The sequence below is a fragment of the Filicampus tigris genome, chromosome 14 (assembly GCF_054856515.1).
Source record: "Filicampus tigris isolate MCC_2025a chromosome 14, RoL_Ftig_1.0, whole genome shotgun sequence".
In the NCBI taxonomy this organism is placed as follows: Eukaryota; Metazoa; Chordata; class Actinopteri; order Syngnathiformes; family Syngnathidae; genus Filicampus; species Filicampus tigris.
In genome coordinates, this window is record NC_141230.1 from 14,513,839 (window position 1) to 14,532,101 (window position 18,263).

At 37.9% G+C, this 18,263-nt stretch overlaps 1 protein-coding gene across 1 annotated transcript; it reads left to right on the forward strand.

Moving 5' to 3' along the window:
* The first annotated feature begins 1,271 nt into the window (after positions 1–1,271).
* On the forward strand, positions 1,272–17,855 carry mrasa (muscle RAS oncogene homolog a). Its single transcript, XM_086051325.1, has 6 exons — positions 1,272–1,456; positions 6,890–7,151; positions 7,692–7,845; positions 10,028–10,127; positions 10,275–10,354; positions 11,940–17,855. Exons 2-6 carry the CDS (start codon positions 6,959–6,961, stop codon positions 12,037–12,039), a joined length of 627 nt encoding a protein of 208 aa, XP_085907451.1. The 5' UTR covers positions 1,272–1,456; positions 6,890–6,958; the 3' UTR covers positions 12,040–17,855.
* Positions 17,856–18,263: the final 408 nt, after the last annotated feature.

The window sequence follows — 18,263 nt, forward strand, 5'->3', positions numbered from 1 at the left end:
ATTCAAATGACTGGGTCTGGGGCATGCCTGCCCACCCATCAAGTGTGAAATAAAACAACCATCTAAGTATTTTATCTGCCTACAGTATTTATGAAAACGTGCCTGAGAGCCATTCTGCATTTTATTCAAACAAATTGTGAGGAAAATATGTTTATATAATATAATAGTATGTCTATATAACAATGTCTCTCGAGTTCTCAATTTAAAAAACTGGAAGTTTTTTGGACTTCTGTACAGAGAATCAACATCAAGACACATTTGTTTAATACTCGTACAAGCATAGTATCAATGGGAGCTCACAATATTTAGGCCACACAGTAAACTAGATTTCGAAATAAAGGACGCAGAAAATTGCTAATGACTGGCAGTTGCACATTACATTGTCATTGTAATACAGGTGCTACAATTTTGTGTCAATCAATCAGCAGACGTCAACACATGAAGCATTTTTGTGCTGTCCAAAAAAAAACCCATCTATCTCCAAATGTTGTGTTTTACTCTTTTTATTAAAAACACGAAGAAAACAGGATAGAAAACGCAAAGCACTTGAAGATTGAGATTGATTTTCATTGGATAATGATTCATTTCAAGGTAAGCAGTCACTATTTGAGGAAAATAAGATGGTGGTAATGTCTTGGCTCAGTCCTGTTACCTAAATTATTATTTTTATGTTCTTTCTTTATATTTAAGATACTTTTTTGGGGTTGTATTGTTGTAACGTTCTTAGTGTAAACAAGCTAAACACTCACTCCAGTAAAATAAAATGACATGGAAAAATTTGCTGAAATGGACCAGTACTTTAATCATTTTGAGTAGTTTCTTCTGACAGCTTTAAAATAAGCAAATTACCCCGATTCGATGGAAAAGTCCTGGAGGTGAACATAAGGGGTTTTGATTATGAAGCTTGTAGCTTTCCATCCTGCGAGAGTGAGTAAAAATGGGGGGGAAAATCCCCTCTCAAACCACCACATTCTTTCGTCTCCTCTTCTTTTGACTGTACTATACCCCTTTAAACACTTGGGGAGCAGTCCATTTCATCAAAAGGGGAGTTGTGCTACGACGTGGTAAGATTTCTACACGTTAAACATCAGAAACGGCATTATAAGAAAGTCAACAAGCTGTTTCTTGATTTATAGTCTAAACATGTGCAATACTGAGTTGGAAAATGAGTTGTTAAAATAGTTTTGAGTGTTGTCAAAAAAAGGCGTTCGCCCCTTTCGGGCTACTCTATTAATAGCATCAGCTGTTGCAATACAAAGATGAGCTACTCGACGTATTGTTCCGCAGATGTGGGAAGCCCGACTGCGGCGTGAGGGCGGCGGCGGCTATGTGGAGCCAAGACGGGCAGCAATAATGACAATTATGTCGCCTTAAGGGCTTTTTCTTCCTCTCTCTTTAAAAAAAAAAAAAAAAAAAAAAAAAAAAAAAGTATTATTCGTCACTGGAACGCCTAAAGGTAAGTGTCTGCCTTGCCTTGGAAAGCGACAGAGGGAAGTAGACGTCTGTTTTCTGTCTGTTGAATGTTGCGTTCAGTTCCTCTACTACAGTATTTGGGGTATAAACTGCTACTTAAGTGGCTTGGGTTAGTGCCACTAATGTACTCATATCTACTCGACAAAAGACAGTGCTGGTGATCGCTGCGGCACGTTTCGCTCCTCGTTTAGAATCAGCACCGTGTGCCGTTTGCGAAAAATCGCATTTTTGCTGCAAACTTGAGGAGAACGACAAAGCCACTTTAAATGTGGCACTGTCTTCTTGCGCGGCTGCTGTTGGGCTTTTCTACACGGTGGAATAAAGAGCCGCACAGCACGGGGCCTGGACAGTGTGTGCAACGCTCTGTCATTGACATCAGTGGGGGGAAATGCTGCTTATTTTGCTCTTCCTGCATTTTAAGGAATCCTCGCCCTCGCACCCCCCCCCCCCCTTCATCGCATCAACAGTGTTGAGCCTCTGAATAGGCACACAGGCTGGTGAACCTCTGTGCGGAACAGAGATTCTTGTTGTGTTTAATCATAGGATGAGATCATTCAGAAGCAATAGCCAGCAGAGATGCACACAGACACACACACACACACACACTACTCTGCTCAGGATGATGATGTTAATGTACAAGATTCAGGTTCTTTCATTCTGTAGCATTAATTTACCTAGTGGTTAGCAGTGCATCTGTCTCACAATCAAGAATTTCTGGGTTCGAATCTCAGCGGAGGCCTTCCAATGTGGGGTTTACGTGTCCTGTGCATGCATGGGGTTTCTCTGTTCCACCAACATTACCAAAACATGACTGTTGTATTATTTGAGGACTCTAAAAGGTGTGAATGTGTTTGAATGGATGTTGATGATCACTAGCATGTGCTTCACAACATTAATGATCAAGCTCAACTACAATATTTTTGCCACACTAGAATTAATACATCTCTAAAAACAATGATGTTCCTGAAAACATTTGAACTGTTTTAAAACTATTAATAAATAAAAATAAAAGTAATGAGATTAATAATAATTAGTTAATAATTAATAATAAAAAATAATATTAATAATAGAATAAAAACAAGCCAGCACATGGGTGGTAGTGCACTCTAAAAACAGTTGGGTTAAAAATAACTCAATTTAGGGTTAGGTTTAGGTTTAGGGTCAATTTGACCTAATTTTCTGGGTTGTTTTCTGCAAAAACAACCACAAGATGGGTAGTTTTGTACAAAAAAAATCCCCAAAATAGGTAGTTTTGTACAAAACAATCCCAAAAATGAGTAGTTTTGTACAAAACAATCCCAAAAATGGATCTGTTTTGTACAAAATAAAAATAAAAATGGGGGTCAAATTTACCCAATAAGTGGATCAGTCTATTTTTGACCCAAAATCGTGTTATTTTTTTAACCCAACTATTTTTAGAGTGCATGTCTGCCTCACGATCAAGAGGTTCTGGGACCAAATTGCAGCTCCTGTAAGTCATTTGTGCTACCTGTTATTGACCATGTTTTCTTCAGTTACTCTAACTTCCTCCCACCCAAAACATGTGAAGACTCTTAACTGTCTACAGGTGTGAACGTGAGTTTAAATTACACTGGTTAACAACATTTTACAAAATGTTTTAATCAGAGATCAACCACTGAACAAGAGGTAGCTTCAATGTTCAGTTTTAGTTGCATATTTACTAATTATTGAAAGGTCAAGTGTCCACCATCAATTTGGTCTGAAAAGCACAACTGGTGGTAGCAAGACAGGCTATATTTTTTTCCCCCATACTGTATACTAAAAGTATCCCCAGCATTATTATCATTTTCACGAAATATCATTGTGTATAGTATAAATGATTTTCCTTTGTGACAGCCATCCATATGCGACTGGAGAGAGAGTTGGAGCAGGGGGCTTTGGCTCAGAAATTCTCCACCTACTGCTCATACTGACTGGCAGGCTTTAGAAAGGAAGGAAACATCTTCCTTCCCTCCATTGTGCAGGCCAGGATAAAATGGCCGGTCGCCAGCTGACAGCTGCTTCCCGGTTGCCCGTAAGCTTGCTCACATGCATGCAAATCTTCGTGGGCGCACACCATTGAAATGCCAGATTAGCTACAGATTGATTACAGAGATTGGTCAAACCATTATTTTTCCAAAATTTGTATTTTAGCACCTTACTACAGGTGTTTTTGTAGTATCCGATACCTATAAGAACTTGGACGATGCCTGATTCTGAGAGGTGTCGGATTCTGATTTCATGCAAAAGGATGCATTTCCCCCCATTTACGCTGCCATGACATAATCGAATTGTGCCATTTATGAGCCAAAAATCTGGATTGTGTCACTTGAACAATGCAGTGTATAACTTGTAAACTGTATGTTATAACCAAAAAGGCTTATTAGTCCAACAGAATCAAGTCCTCGTGCTGTATGCCATTGCCTCATTTCTTAACACCCTCATCTTGCCCCTTGGCTCACCCTCCCACTTTTCATTCTTTTTGGCGCTCTCTCCCAGATTGTGGCCTGCTGTCGTGTGAGCATTCTGCCGTAATAGCACGATTAAATGACACATAATGGAGCTTCTCTGTCATTTTTCGCAGATTGATTGCGACCATATTGGCCTCCGGACTGCACATATGCGACCGTTTCCGCAGATGACAAGTGTCGAACGTGTGCAGTGTTAATACATGACCGTATTAAGTTACACACAATAAGGTCAAAACAACAACCACAATGCGAAGACGGTAAATAATTTTGAAATGCAAAATGAGGACAGACACAGGGACTGAGTTAGAGGAAAGATTCAAACGGTTGGCATTAACCAGAACAGCCGAAACCATGGTTGCGGTCCAAGCTGTGTTTGTTTGCATGTGTGTGTTATCTCTCTAAACTTGTTAACCACGAGCTTCAAATGTAGGAGGTGTGAACGTAACACCGAAGCAGCTTTGACTACATCTCTGCGAAAACGGGAGAGAAATGAATTTGAATATGAATTTCAGAGTTGTTTTGTTTCACCTAGTTTTAATCCGCTAACCGAGCAAGCCTTGCCAGCTATTTGCCTGCTGTTTGCCTGCTCTCACATTTCAGCCCAGTTTTGTTTAGTTTAGTCTTGTAAATAGGCAAGATGATCTCGAATTGCCTGTTATTTTTTGGGGACGGGCTCGGGAGACAGACTCACTTCTTCTTCCAGCGTGAAGTGTCTAAAATTTTGGTGAGGATCTTGCCAAAATAAAGGCTATTTTACAATTTCAGTGACGGGGAGTTACAAACAGATGGGCAAACACAAGTAAGGTGCAAGATTTGTCAACAGCTTGGCCTTGGCAGAGGTTTGTGCTCGACTGAATGCCATTCTACAGTGCAAGGTGTTCTCGGTTCTCTGTGTGTGTGTTTTGTTCTTCAGCGGCAACGTAACCTGAATTTGGAAGTAAGTCAGAATGTGTTGCAGTCGATTACTACCTAAGAATGCACTAGTAAAGTTATGTTATGTTTACAGTAAATATTTGTTGAACCAGTAAGGGCCACCACAATCCGTTCCATCGCTGGTCTGCCTCAAATTTGTTCAGATGTAAAAATTGGAACTGTTTCTGATGGAAAAAGGGAAAATGTAACTACCATATTTTGCGGACTATAAGCCGCTACTTTTTTGCTAGGTTTTGAACCATGCGGCTTATATAAAGGTGCGGCTATCCTGTGGATTTTTCTTCCATCGCTAAGGGCTCTCTAACCAGAGTTAGAATCAGAACTAAGAAAAAAAATCAATGCAAAGAAGAATACGCGACTTTTTCTTTAGCAGATAGAACACGGTCAACAAATTACAAACAGTTAATTATTTTCAAATGGAACCCACACGAAGAAGTTCGGATGATGCAAGTAAAGTTGAAGGCCATCGATCGTGCTATCCAGGAAGGAAACCACGCTGCTGCACGCAAGATTAGTGTCAATGAATCTATGGTGGGACGGAGGCGGCAGCGGGAAGTGAAATGAAGATAAGCACTGGTTATTTTCTCTTGGTTCTGTTCCGTTTTAATCAGCAAAGTTGCTGCCATGTTAAAAGGCACTGTTATGAAATAATCTGTTCAGGTGCATACATATACATTTACAGTTCAAAATCGTTCAAAAATTTTCAACATGGACAGGTGCGGCTTATAACCCGGTGCAGCTTATATATAGTTTTTTCATTGTTATTATTTTTTTAGATAGGGTGGATGCGGCTTATATGAAGGTGCAGAAAATACGGCAATCCAAGGTCAAACTGTTGTAAACAGACAAACTCCACAAAGTTTTGTGCGACATTAGTTGCATACATTTGCGTATTTATGTTAGCAAATTTACATGGTTCAAATGACATTCATTGTTTGTTGACTGTATGCGTTGCAACTTGCATTTTTTGTTTTTCATTGAACATTTCAATGTACCCACTTGCAGTCTGCTCGCCTACCGCTGGTTGGGAAACACTGATTTAAAATACTAGTGTTTTGAGTTACAAGTATGGTCACAGAATGAATTCAACTTTCAAGGCACAACTGATTTCTGTATTGGTACAGCTTGGCTACAGATGGTAAATCTCGCTTTGAACCCAGGAGCATGATTTTTGCCGTGAAAGGCCATGCATTAGTGAAGTCATAATTACAGTTAATATTTTGTAAAAAAAAAAAAAAAAAATAAAAAAATAAAAAATAATGAAAAACAGTAAGTATGGTGGTAACTGAGCATGCCTTGTGCCACGTAACGCTATGTCCTTCCGGTACTAGTTGAACACTGTTATCATGTTATATGTGGGGACTGCTGTGAGCTGAGGACACCCTGTAATTTGTTTCTGTACATTGTTCCACCTTCGCCTGCCAAGGGTGGCTGTTAAGGGTGCAAAAGGACATTATTCGGGGACAAAAGACCTTAAAGTCTTCAACAGCCAAGGGGAAAGGAAGCAATTTACTACTACGACTACAGTACACATTTATCACGCCTTACTGGTGCCACCTTGAATTCACTGGAGAGCCAAGTGGTCTTACATTTACTACTTTGTATTTGCCCATTCTTTCTTATATTTAGAAGACTATGCCTGGATTCAAGATTTGGCTCTCAAACAATGGGAAAATGTTCAATCTTTGTCGGCCAGCTTTCATTACAATGGCTGTTACGCAGTCGCTATGTTGCAAGGGAAAAAAAGGCTGCATTTACAGTAAAGGCCCTTTGTGGGTTGGCAGTGGGAGCCCTGGTGAGATTAAAAGCAGCAGCCACAAAAAGCACTCCGTGCTAGCTAATGCGGCATTGCTGCTTGCAACTTCACACAGTTTAGGTGTGTTTCTTCTCCACTTTCTACTACGACCTTAGCTGTAATCTTTGTTGTGGTTACAAAGCAGTCAGATTAAAAACATAATATTCACATCTCAACTGTCAAAAGTCTTCATGTCTCTCTCCGGCTACCATTACAGACTTGTGCGTCGCATCTGCCACACACGAGCCGCCTCCCCACCTCTTAACTTCGCCGCTGAGGGGTAGCCATGGCGACCAGCGCGGTGCCAAGCGACAACCTGCCAACGTACAAGCTGGTGGTGGTGGGAGACGGCGGCGTTGGCAAGAGTGCGCTCACCATCCAGTTTTTCCAGAAGATCTTTGTGCCAGACTATGATCCCACCATAGAGGACTCCTACCTTAAACACACCGAGATCGACGGACAGTGGGCCATACTGGACGGTGAGTGGGGAGAACACGCAAACTACACACGGTAGGGCCTAAGCCAAGATTCAAAACCAGAACCTCTTGACTGTGAGGCAGACGCTATGACACTGTGCTGCCCTGCTACATTTGGATGTACCTAAATAAGGGTGCTCAATTACTAGCATATTTCACAATTTGCTACCTATGAATTCATGAAAAGCTCACTAATTTGCTGTTGTTACAAACAGGGCAAAGCCCTAGCTGGAAAAGAAGTACTCTGGCGCCATTTTGTTGCCAAAGAACTATGTTGAAGTATGGAGAGGAGCTTTACTAAGACCAGAACTGAAGCAATGCCTAGCAAAAGTCGTGCTTTGCTGCATTTAAACCTTTTAGGGGAAGTGAATTACTCACAGATTTTTGCCATGGCCTCAGGGCTCACTCCCTACTCCCTGTGAAATATGTGTAACATTTTTTTTTTAACAGTGTTCCTTAAGTGTGGTCGTGTGTGACAGTTTTCAGCATTAAAATGAACAGGGAAAGTCTTTAACACTCTTTTTCTGTTTTTCACCCACCCAGTGCTGGACACAGCCGGCCAAGAGGAGTTCAGTGCCATGAGGGAGCAGTACATGAGGACAGGAGACGGCTTCCTCATTGTCTTCTCGGTGACTGACAAGGCCAGCTTTGAACACGTTGACCGCTTTCATCAGCTGATACTACGGGTCAAAGACAGGTTAGACAACATGCAAAAATACCTTTTATTGATGAGTGATTCATTTTGCAATTCAAGTATCATTCGGCAACAATTTTATAAATACGCATAAGTGGAACCAGGCGTTTCAAAACCCACGTTTTTTTTCCAATTGTTTTTTTTTTTTATAAAAATGATAACCACTTTGACTTCTGATGAATAACATCAATCAGGTTGCTCTTCGAATACTCAGCAGAAATGTTGGTGGGTGGCGTCCTCTCAGTATGACAGCTATCAGAGGACTTTTTCCCTTTAATTTAAAAGTGCACCGCTGTTGGACCAAAATGTATGTCTTGTTTCCAAATCTGTAAGTAACTGTGACCAACAGTCACCTCTATAACAGACTTTGACATGGTAGGAAAGAGGAAGTGAAACCAAACGTTTCTGTTCAAATTAAGATGCACTGTCTGTGTGTGCTACACATCAGTTCCCTTCAGAAAATAGAAGTCTGATTAAATATGCGCCGGTACTTCAAACTTTAATTGAATAGAATTTCAAAAGAAAGATTCCTATTAATTTCAGTTATACTTAGGAGAATTTGTACCAGAGTCTAAACAGGACTGTACTGTACATGATAAGTGACGCAAGTGTAAGCAGAACCATTAACCATTGTTCAAGACAGCAGCACACTATAAGGAATGGGTAGTAAACATTACCCCTTGATGCATCTCACCTTTTAATGTTAAAAGCCACACAAGTGTAAAATTAAATTAACTGCAAACATTTTGAAATATAGCACACACAACACTGTCGCTAGCTGAGAAGCTATGGTAGCGGTCGAAATCTTTACTCGTTGCTCCTTATTTCAAACAGCACAAACAGATGGAACTCAATCGTGAAACTCTCAATTCATGGTAACATCCATTGCATATTCATTTTCTCTCAATCATGTCCTATTTTCAGAAAGTGTCCCTAAAGCCACACATTAATCCTATCTTAATGCTGGCTGAAATTAGTTGTAGTAAGCTGCGCTAAAGGTTCTCATATGCTAACGTCATATGTACCCTTGCAAAAAAAAAAAAAAAAAAAAAAAAAAAAATCCCAAATCCAGGGGGAGTATTGTACGAATGTCCAGCAGGGGGGAAAAAAAAACAAATTTCACAGTGTATATAGCTTTACCAGTACTTGGGGGTTACAAGGGTATACTTTCATTCCACCATATTTAATGTCTAATGTTACAAATTTGTGTAATGGAATAAAAAATAAAAAGTTGCCTCACTTAAATGCCCTGTGTCCGGTGCGGTCGCAGCTGACCAGCTAAATAAGAGCTTCGTTGCCTTATAACTCTTTTTATTACTTACCTCACTGATGTTATTCTCAGGACAGAGCTAATGACGAAAAGTAAGGCCATGATCTACACTCATATGCTGCAGTTATCAAAGCCCATATGGTTGTGGATCAGTATCATTGAGGCACATTAGCACGCTAACATTGGCAACAGCCGTTCGCGGCACTTATGCGCACCTAAGGGCATGTTGTTAACCATCTGCATATTGTCGAGTCACCTAATGTTGTAATGATTGTTTCTCCTTGCCAAGTAATGTGGGAGGGTGTAGAATTTCTTAAATTATATGTCGGCTTTACATGCATGTTACTAAATGTAATTATTTCTTACAGCCACTGGATAGTGTCATTACACTGTCTATTTTTTTTTTAGTTTTGGGGCAGCACACAAGCAATGTGCTTCACATAATTAAAAATACAACATTTAAAAAAGTGTTAAAGCCATTTAAAGGGAAAGTAAATAAAAAGCACCAGGTAGTTAACTAAAAGAGCGTACAGTGCAAGAACAAGATTTTGGAAAACATGATTTTAAAAATCCTTTGGAATACCTTAATCACAGGTATGGTAAATGTGGGAAAAGCATAATTTTTAACCTGGATTTAAAAGTACAGTTTACACTTGATTAAGTTTTGAATCTTTAATCATTCATATTATTCACACTGATAACAAAGGATACAAGCAAATTGGAGGAACATATACACATGTGCAAAGGGGAAAAAAAAGCTTTTTAAAAGTGATTGGGGGACATATATTCGGGGGTGTCTTATACTCGGGAAATTACAGTAATGAAAATGTGTACAATTAAGGAGTATTATTCCAGAAACTTTGGGTGAAACTAAAGTGTTGGACGGCTGTATTATTTGATCTTGCTTTCTCACAGGGAGGCTTTTCCTATGGTGCTGGTGGCAAACAAGGTGGACTTGGTCCATTTGAGAAAGATCACCACTGACCAGGGCCAAGAGATGGCTGCCAAACATAATGTAAGTAGATGCAACAAGAACAATACGTTACACTATTTGATAAATTACCCATCACACTCTCAAGAACCATTAGAACTCTGGTTTCCCAAAAACAGATGATCGTAAATCAAAGTACAGGTCACTGTATATTGGATCTGTTTTGTTTAGATAACATACATTGAAACCAGTGCCAAGGATCCTCCAATGAATGTGGACAAGGCCTTCCACGAGCTGGTCCGTGTTATAAGGTAAAAGTTTCAATGTTTTTTTCTTATCTTAACACGCTTGTCACTGTTTTCAACATTTAGCTCCACCAAGCGCAAAACATGGATTGTTTCCCATGTGCGGTGTTTGGTTTGTCAGCAGCAGTATGCCAAAACTCGTCTTACCTGATTTCCAAGATTCTTGTCACAGGTGGCTTTGGTTGAGATCCAGATAAGGATACGTCAGGTCAGAATCGTGTAAATCAGATTAATCCACCTTTTTTCACAGGGTGAGTGGTTGAAGTTGACCTAGGAATTTGTCGGTTTCCGACGTAGTATGAGAGGCGTAACGTCACCGGCCCGCGGCCAAAGTATGACGTTTAACATCCGAGACTCTCTGCCACACACCCCTTTGTGCTTTTGTGTTGAAAGCAATTGTCACCATGCGATTTAGCATTTATTGGGAATACTGTACATACTATTAGAGGAGTCCTCGGTTTACAAAGGAGCTCCATTCCTACAACCACGTAACCTGTATTTGTGCCTAAGTCAGATTCTGCCCTAATACAGTAGTTGAAGTCATAATTAGCCAATACTTGTTTGAGAAAAATCTCTAATCTGTAAATGTAAAACAATCCATTGAAAAACTCGGTGGTAACTACACATGCCTTAGAGTTATCACCCATACAGACTACCGATACTTGATCATGCCACTATGTCTTGCAATTGTGACGAAAACGTTTTATTGTGTCGTTTTGTTTTGTTTTAACCTGAAATCCTGAAACATTGTTCAAAAACACAAACCTTCCCCGAACAAGTTTCACTTCGATATAAAACTTTTTAGAGTAACAACCAGCGTTGTAATAGTTTTGGATTTTTCATGATTGGTACTTTTTATTTTTGGACTTTCCTTATTTTAAATTCAGTTAGTTTTAATTAGTTTTTAGAGCAGGTTTGTTAGTTTTTATTTTTTCGAAAATGCTTCATTTTAGTTTTGGTTTTAGAATTGTAGTTTTTAATATCTGGAGTATTTGTCAGGTGCAAAAAAAAAAAAAAAAAGGTCACTTAGTGTTCTGTAATCAAGTAAAGTAAACTACAGTTCCCATTCTGTATGGACGAACAGCAATACCAAAATAAATACATCTAAAATGAACCACAAAAGCTCATGTATATGCATTTAGTTTCGATATAATTATAGTTATAATTAGTTTTATGAACGTAAGATATAGTTTCAGTTACTTTTCGTCTTAAAAGCATTATTGTTTTTGTTTTATTTTATTTTGTTAACAAAAATATTTTTTCCCCCTTAATTTTAGTTGTAGTTATTGTAAGTTTTGTTACCATCATAACCTTGGTAACACCTTTTTACATTCATACATAGTCTTGCCACACATTTCACAGAAACATTGCCTCCAATACAAGTAGTTTCAGTTAGTTTCACCACAAGTCGCTGAAACTGCCCACCCCAGACTGACAGCTCATAACTTGTAAAACTCATATGTTGGTCCACTCAAGACACCACCGTACTTAAAAACAATAGAGTCCAAACATAATTCGACACAAAAGTATGCATCACTTGCACTTTCTTACTTTGAGTCCATCCTAAAGTCGGCGTTGTTTTTTCTTTAAGACAACAAGTCCCCGAGCGAAACCAGAAGAAGAAGAAGAAGATGAAATGGAGGGCAGAACGATCGACGGGTTCTCACAGGTTCCGCTGCGTCATATTGTGACCGCCTTCCTCCGCAATCATTCCCACGTAACACACACACAAATACCTTTGGTCGTCAGGGAACTAACTCCCCAGTAGTCCATGACTACTGGCGCACAAAAAAAGGGAGACAATTGGGACGGGGACTTTTGCCATGAAGGATTTCAATGTCCCCCGTTAATACTGAACCAGAAGTACTGACGTGTTTATTTGGTGTCATCTTTACTGTGTTCTCCAATTTGGCACAAGGAAAATGAAGATGGCCCACAATCACATGGCCCAAAAAAGGGAAGGATGTGCTTGTTTATGGACTACTACTACTGGTTATCATTCGCCATCCCGGGGAGAAGAGCACCTGTGGGTTTGCTGTTTTTTTTAAAATTAATTTTGTGGACATCATTGTGGAAAAGAGATGGAAAATGGTGAAACATGAACAAATGGTTGTTTTGGGACGTCGCTGAGGGGTGAAAGAAGGACGTGCTAGAACGAGGGGAGAAAATCCATGTAGTGTTTGAACTTGTATTGCGTCCAATCACATTGAAATATTGTCATTGTAAATGAAAGGTTGCTCAAGTGCACGTGTTGATGCCAAAACAGGGTTCACGTCAACAACTCAAAAGGGAATCTTTTCTCAAAAGGGAAAGCGACAGGATATCAGTGCAAAACGTGAATACAATGTATCCAGGCCACGTAGAAAAGAAAAAATGTGTTCAGTTATGAGGGGAAAAAGTCATAGTTATGAAAATCAAGTAGTAATATGACAATAAAAAGTTGATGCGTTACACGAATGACCAAACAAAACTCACACAAGATGCTGTTTTTGTGCCAAAGGCATTGACAACGATGGTTTAAGATCCTCAATCGCCCTTACTTTTTTTTTTACCTCTGTGAAATTTTTTTTGTCCTTTGATACTCAAAATACTTTATTAATTTAACAATTTAATTTATACACGTATTTCTTTGAGTTGTGTAAAATAACATTTTCCCCACATTATGATCTTCTCTACATATTAACTTTTCTCATTATGTATGACTTTAATCTCATTAAATTACATCTTTTTCCTCATATTACAACTTCATCTTCGCAAAATTAGGACTTTTTCTAGCAAAAGTACGCTCTTTTTTTCCTCTTTTATTCTGCTTTTATTTTTGGTAAAATTCACATCTCTCTTGTAATATCACTTTACTCTCAGAAAAATGTTCAGTTTTTCCATAACAGTTCGTGAATCACGACTTAAATTTTTTTTCAATATGACGTTTTCGTAAAATGACGACTTCACCATATTAAAACTGCATTCTCGTAAAAATCTATTTTAGCTTTTACCCCAAATATTACTTTACTCTAAAATTTACAATTTCTTGCAATGTTCTGAGAATATTATGCAGTTTTTTACCCCTTAATCAGTTTTATAAAATTGTGACTTTTTTTTCTTATTTATTACTTTAGTTTCAGACAATGTTTACTTTTTCTGTAACCTGATGTAAAACAGTTTTCTCCTCGTACATGCTTTTTTCTCTTAAATGTATGCAGTTTTTTCATATGATGAACCTTTTCGCATATTTTTTTTGTTTTGCAAAATTACAACTTTTTTTCATAGAAAATGACTATCATTTTATTGTAACGTTTTTTTTCTTTAAGATAACATTTTTCTCATCATTATGACTCCATCCTAAAAGACTTTTTGTCATGTATTTTTTTCTAGTAAATCCAATGTGCTTTTCCCTCATAATATTCTAATTTTATTTTTTGTAAAGCTTTGGAATTTTTCTTATAACATTGCCACTTTATTCTCAAAAATATTGTGACTTTATTTATAATGTATGTAGTATTTTTTTGCTCTCTCTCTCAATGTGGCCTGAGTAATAATCCATTTTATTGTCAATAGAAAATACAAAATCTACTTTTCTGTTTGTTTTTTTTCACAATGAATGTGAACGCAAGTTATGATCTCTGCATTGGTAGTGGGTGCTTGAAATTCCAAACTAATGTGATCTGACTTTTCTGTTATTATGTGGGAGCTTTGCAAACCAATGAATTCAGGTTCATCTCGCAAGACCAATCATGCTCAGCAAGGGGACAGCACACGTTGAAATTAGAGCCCTGGAACTAATACAATGGGAGTCTTAAAAGCCTATACCTCCATGAGGCAATATGACGTCAAAATACGACAATGTTTTAGTTTAGCAGTGAGACATTCAAGGAAAGTTTGAATGGGAATGTACAATTTAATAAAATGAAATGGCTTGTACTGTTAACGCATTAGAACAAAACATTTAGGCAACCTATTGTCTGAATTCATTTTGTCTATCAAAGGAATACATTTTTGCACTTTCAATGCGATGTCGGACTTTCCTATATAGGCATACGAGAAATGTAATTGTCCAAACAGTTGGGAATGTGAATTCCAGAAGTAGAACAAAAACTGTGTTGTAGCCCCGTGTGTCTGGGTATGCCTGTTGTATTCATAAGGACTGGGAATGAGACCAAATGTGCACTTGTGGTATTCAAAGGGAAACAAAAATAAAGTGAATGGCACACAGTCACCTCGGAATGAAAGAAGAGTCTTGATCAACATTGGACATTAAAAGGACCGGTCAAAGACTGAAAAAGCAAGCAAGTCACTCTTAAAAGAATTGAATGTGTCTCATGACAATGTTGCATCATGAAAGTTTGATACCATTTTGTATTATTGATATGAAAATTGTGTGTGTGGGTGTTGTTGTTTTTTTAAAACAATAATTTATTGATGTATGTTACCTCAGCGTGAAAAAAGAAAAAAAAAAGAAAATGCCCCCAACCTTTTTTTGTTTCTTTCCATGGGACTTCAAAATGGCTTATTGGCCTTTCTTAGCCTTTTGAGCTCAACAGCCATGTGAAAAGATTTCTCGTCAATATATTTTTCACTAGGACATAAAATCAAGGAGTAAATGCAATTTGGATTAAGATCACACCACTACAGTATTTGTTTGTCTGAGCTAGCAGATTGGTTAGCTTAGCCTAGCAGCAAAGATAGAAACTGTTTATTGTCAAATTATCAGCCAACAAAGCATGTATGGCCTCCTCAATAAAATTTGACCAATTATGCTTTGCTATGCCAAGTTATGTTAGGGGTTCTAGCCCTAATGCTATGCTGAATAACTGCTTCTTGCCCTTATACTATGTCAAAGGAACTATTTTTCCTGCTTGTATGTGAAGCCAACTACTTCTGGCCCTTGTATGCACATTTAGCCCTCGTGGTATGATAACTATTTTTACTCTTAATGCTATGCTAAGCTGTTTCTGTCTACTATGTTAAATGAAGCAAATCTTTGTAGCCATTGCGCTCCTGTTGTTTTGGGGTTTTGTTTTTGTTTGTTTTTTTAGCTGTACTGCTACTCTAATATTATGCTAAACAACGGTTTCTTGCTTTTATACTATGTGAAGGAACTATTTCATGCAGTTATGCTAAGCTAACTGCTTCTGGTAAACCCTTACTAATATAAGAACATGTTTTTGTGTTTGTTTGTTTTTTTCCCCTCTAATGCTGTGCTAAGTAACTGTTTTGGGCCCCTATGCTCAGCGAAGCAATTCTTTATAACTATTGTGCTATGCTAAGATTTATTTTGTAATAGTTAATGCCATTCTTTTAAGCTAAATAATGGTTTGGTTTTTTTTGTTTCCTATACTAAGTATTTTCTGCCGCTGTGCTAAGCTAAGCAACTATATTTTGTTTGTATTTTTAGGTCTAATGTTACCCTAGCATTTCTTAACTCTGTTGTTAACTCATTCACTGCCATTAACGAGTATACTCATCAATTCGTTTTTCAATGATAATGGGGGGGTGGGGGGGGGGGGGGAGTCATTCTGAAGCCCCTAGACTGTGAATATCAAGCTTGAAACAACTTTACTGATGCACAGCCGCCAGTAGATGGCAGCGATGCATCATTTTAGATTTGATATCAGCCAAGTTTGTGAGTAGATACTAGTCAGATACTATGAGGGACAAAATTGCCACATTCGCCCACAAGCAGTAAGTTAGACAAGTTTAGGCATACACTAGTACAGATATTGTACATGTACATAGTATTCGCAGAGTATGTGTCGCAGAGGTTTGTGTCATGAGTATGAAAAGTACAACAGAGATCTTGAATGTATGAAGAGGATTACAGTTGCTATGTAATGAGCTCATCACTGAGGTGCCATTTGGTGAGTTAGTGTCGTATATTGGTAATGTATATTGGTAAATGCATTATTATTTTGCTATCAAAAGCCATTCCTAAATATTTTTCTTGCTGGTTTACAGAATGAAACATGCATTATTCTGTGGGTCTTAAAATCAGCCAAATTATTCTAGAATATCTGGCAGTGAATGAGTTTTTAAACCGTTTTTTGTTGTTGTTGTTATTTTTATGATGCTATGCTAAAATACTGTGTTTTTTGTTTTCTTTTTTTTTACATTGAGCTTTTTATTGTTTTCCCTAATGTTTGCCTAAAGCATCTCCTGGCCCTAATGTTGCACGAAGCAACTGTTTCACACCATTGTGCTATACTAAGCAGCTGTTTCCTCTTTCTTAATTCAAAATTGTTACTAATGCTACCCTAATGTTATGCTAACTATTTCTAGCCCTTATGCTAAACCAAGCAGCTGTTCTTACTCTAATGCTAAACTAACTAACAAAGTGTTTGACCGTATGTTGGCCTAAGGTACAGTTTTGACCCCTTGCACTATGATTTTAAAACACCTGTTTTTCGAACCAACTGTTATTATTTTTGGCTCTAATCTTACCCTGATGTTACACTGAACAACTGTTACTTGGCCCTATGCTAATCTAAGCAACTGTTTCTAAGTGTATGCTAACAAATTGTTTCTGGACCTTTTTGCCGTGGCAAGGTAGGCTACAGTTTGTAACCCATCTGCTATTTTAAAAAAAGAAATCGTCCAAATGCTAAGCCAAGCAACCGTTTCTAGCCCTTGTGCTAAGTCAAGCAACTGTTTGTAGCCATGGTGCTATGCTGAGCAACTGTTTTGCTCAACTAACTAACCGTTTCATGCGCTAATGCAATTTCTCAGCAGAATGCTATGCCAGCCCTATTCCCCCACCCCTTAAGCTAAGGAAGATACTATTTTAGCTGCACATATCCATTGTGTCCAAGGATTCCCCTAAGACCAAACAAGTACACTGAGCATCAGAAAAGTAATAAAAGTAATCACTTCTTGCTTTTTTCCCCACATTTTGTGTTACAACATAAATTGGGTCCTCAAAATTCTACATACAACACCCCATAATGATAACATAGAAAGCTTTTTGACCATTAATTACAAATAGATAACAAATAACCTGTATTTTGATGGGAAACAAATAATGGAATACATTTTGGAATAAGGCTGTAACTAACGTGTGAAAAGTGATGTAAACTTTCTCAATGCATTATAACAGTTGGGTGTTTTGTTTTATTTTTTTAACCAATTTTTGCATTGCAATTTTAACTGGTACAAAAGTAATTCTGCTGTTTGTTAATGAATGTTTGGCCAGACCAAATACAAAACGCTTAAGGTGAATAAAGTGTTGTAAAAACCCTGAATGTTATGTGAGCTAATAAGAGCACTTTTTGTTGTCACATATTGTGAAACGTGCTCAAAAATATTTGGCAAATGAGGCTTTTTTTTTTGGTCTCTGAAAACCAGTCCCGTTTTGTCAAGTCCCGTCGTAATGTTTTACATTTGGGAGTTGTGGCACTCTGTGTGGTTGTAAATGTATTTTTTGTCTTCTATCTGACTGAGGAGCTAGTCGAGGTGCAAACGGTGCCTTTTTAATCTAGCCTCAGGGGGCCATCACAATAAAAATATTCTGACTCAACACTGACTCAATTATTTTGTTTCATCCACTGTGTTCAATTAACATGCATAAGCTCTTGTCTCACTTTAGAATTTGGAGTAGTTAACAGTGAGAATACTTATTCATGTTAATGCAGAATTATAGTTAAAAGAAAATGTTACCTAAATAAATGTTGAACTGTACTTAACAAATGTACTGTACAAAAAAGTTAAGACTAACAGTATGAAGAGGTTGAACCTTCAATACAGTACACGTGCCACTCGTGGTACTCATACCACACTTGGAGAAACATTGTAAATATCTGTATTTTTTTTTTTTCCAGGTGTCCAATTCCTATATAATTTTGTTTTAAAAAATAATTTTCTTTTGTAAAATTCAAATTTTTTTTAGGTGGTGGATTTATGGTTTTTGTAAGCTGTTAAATATAAT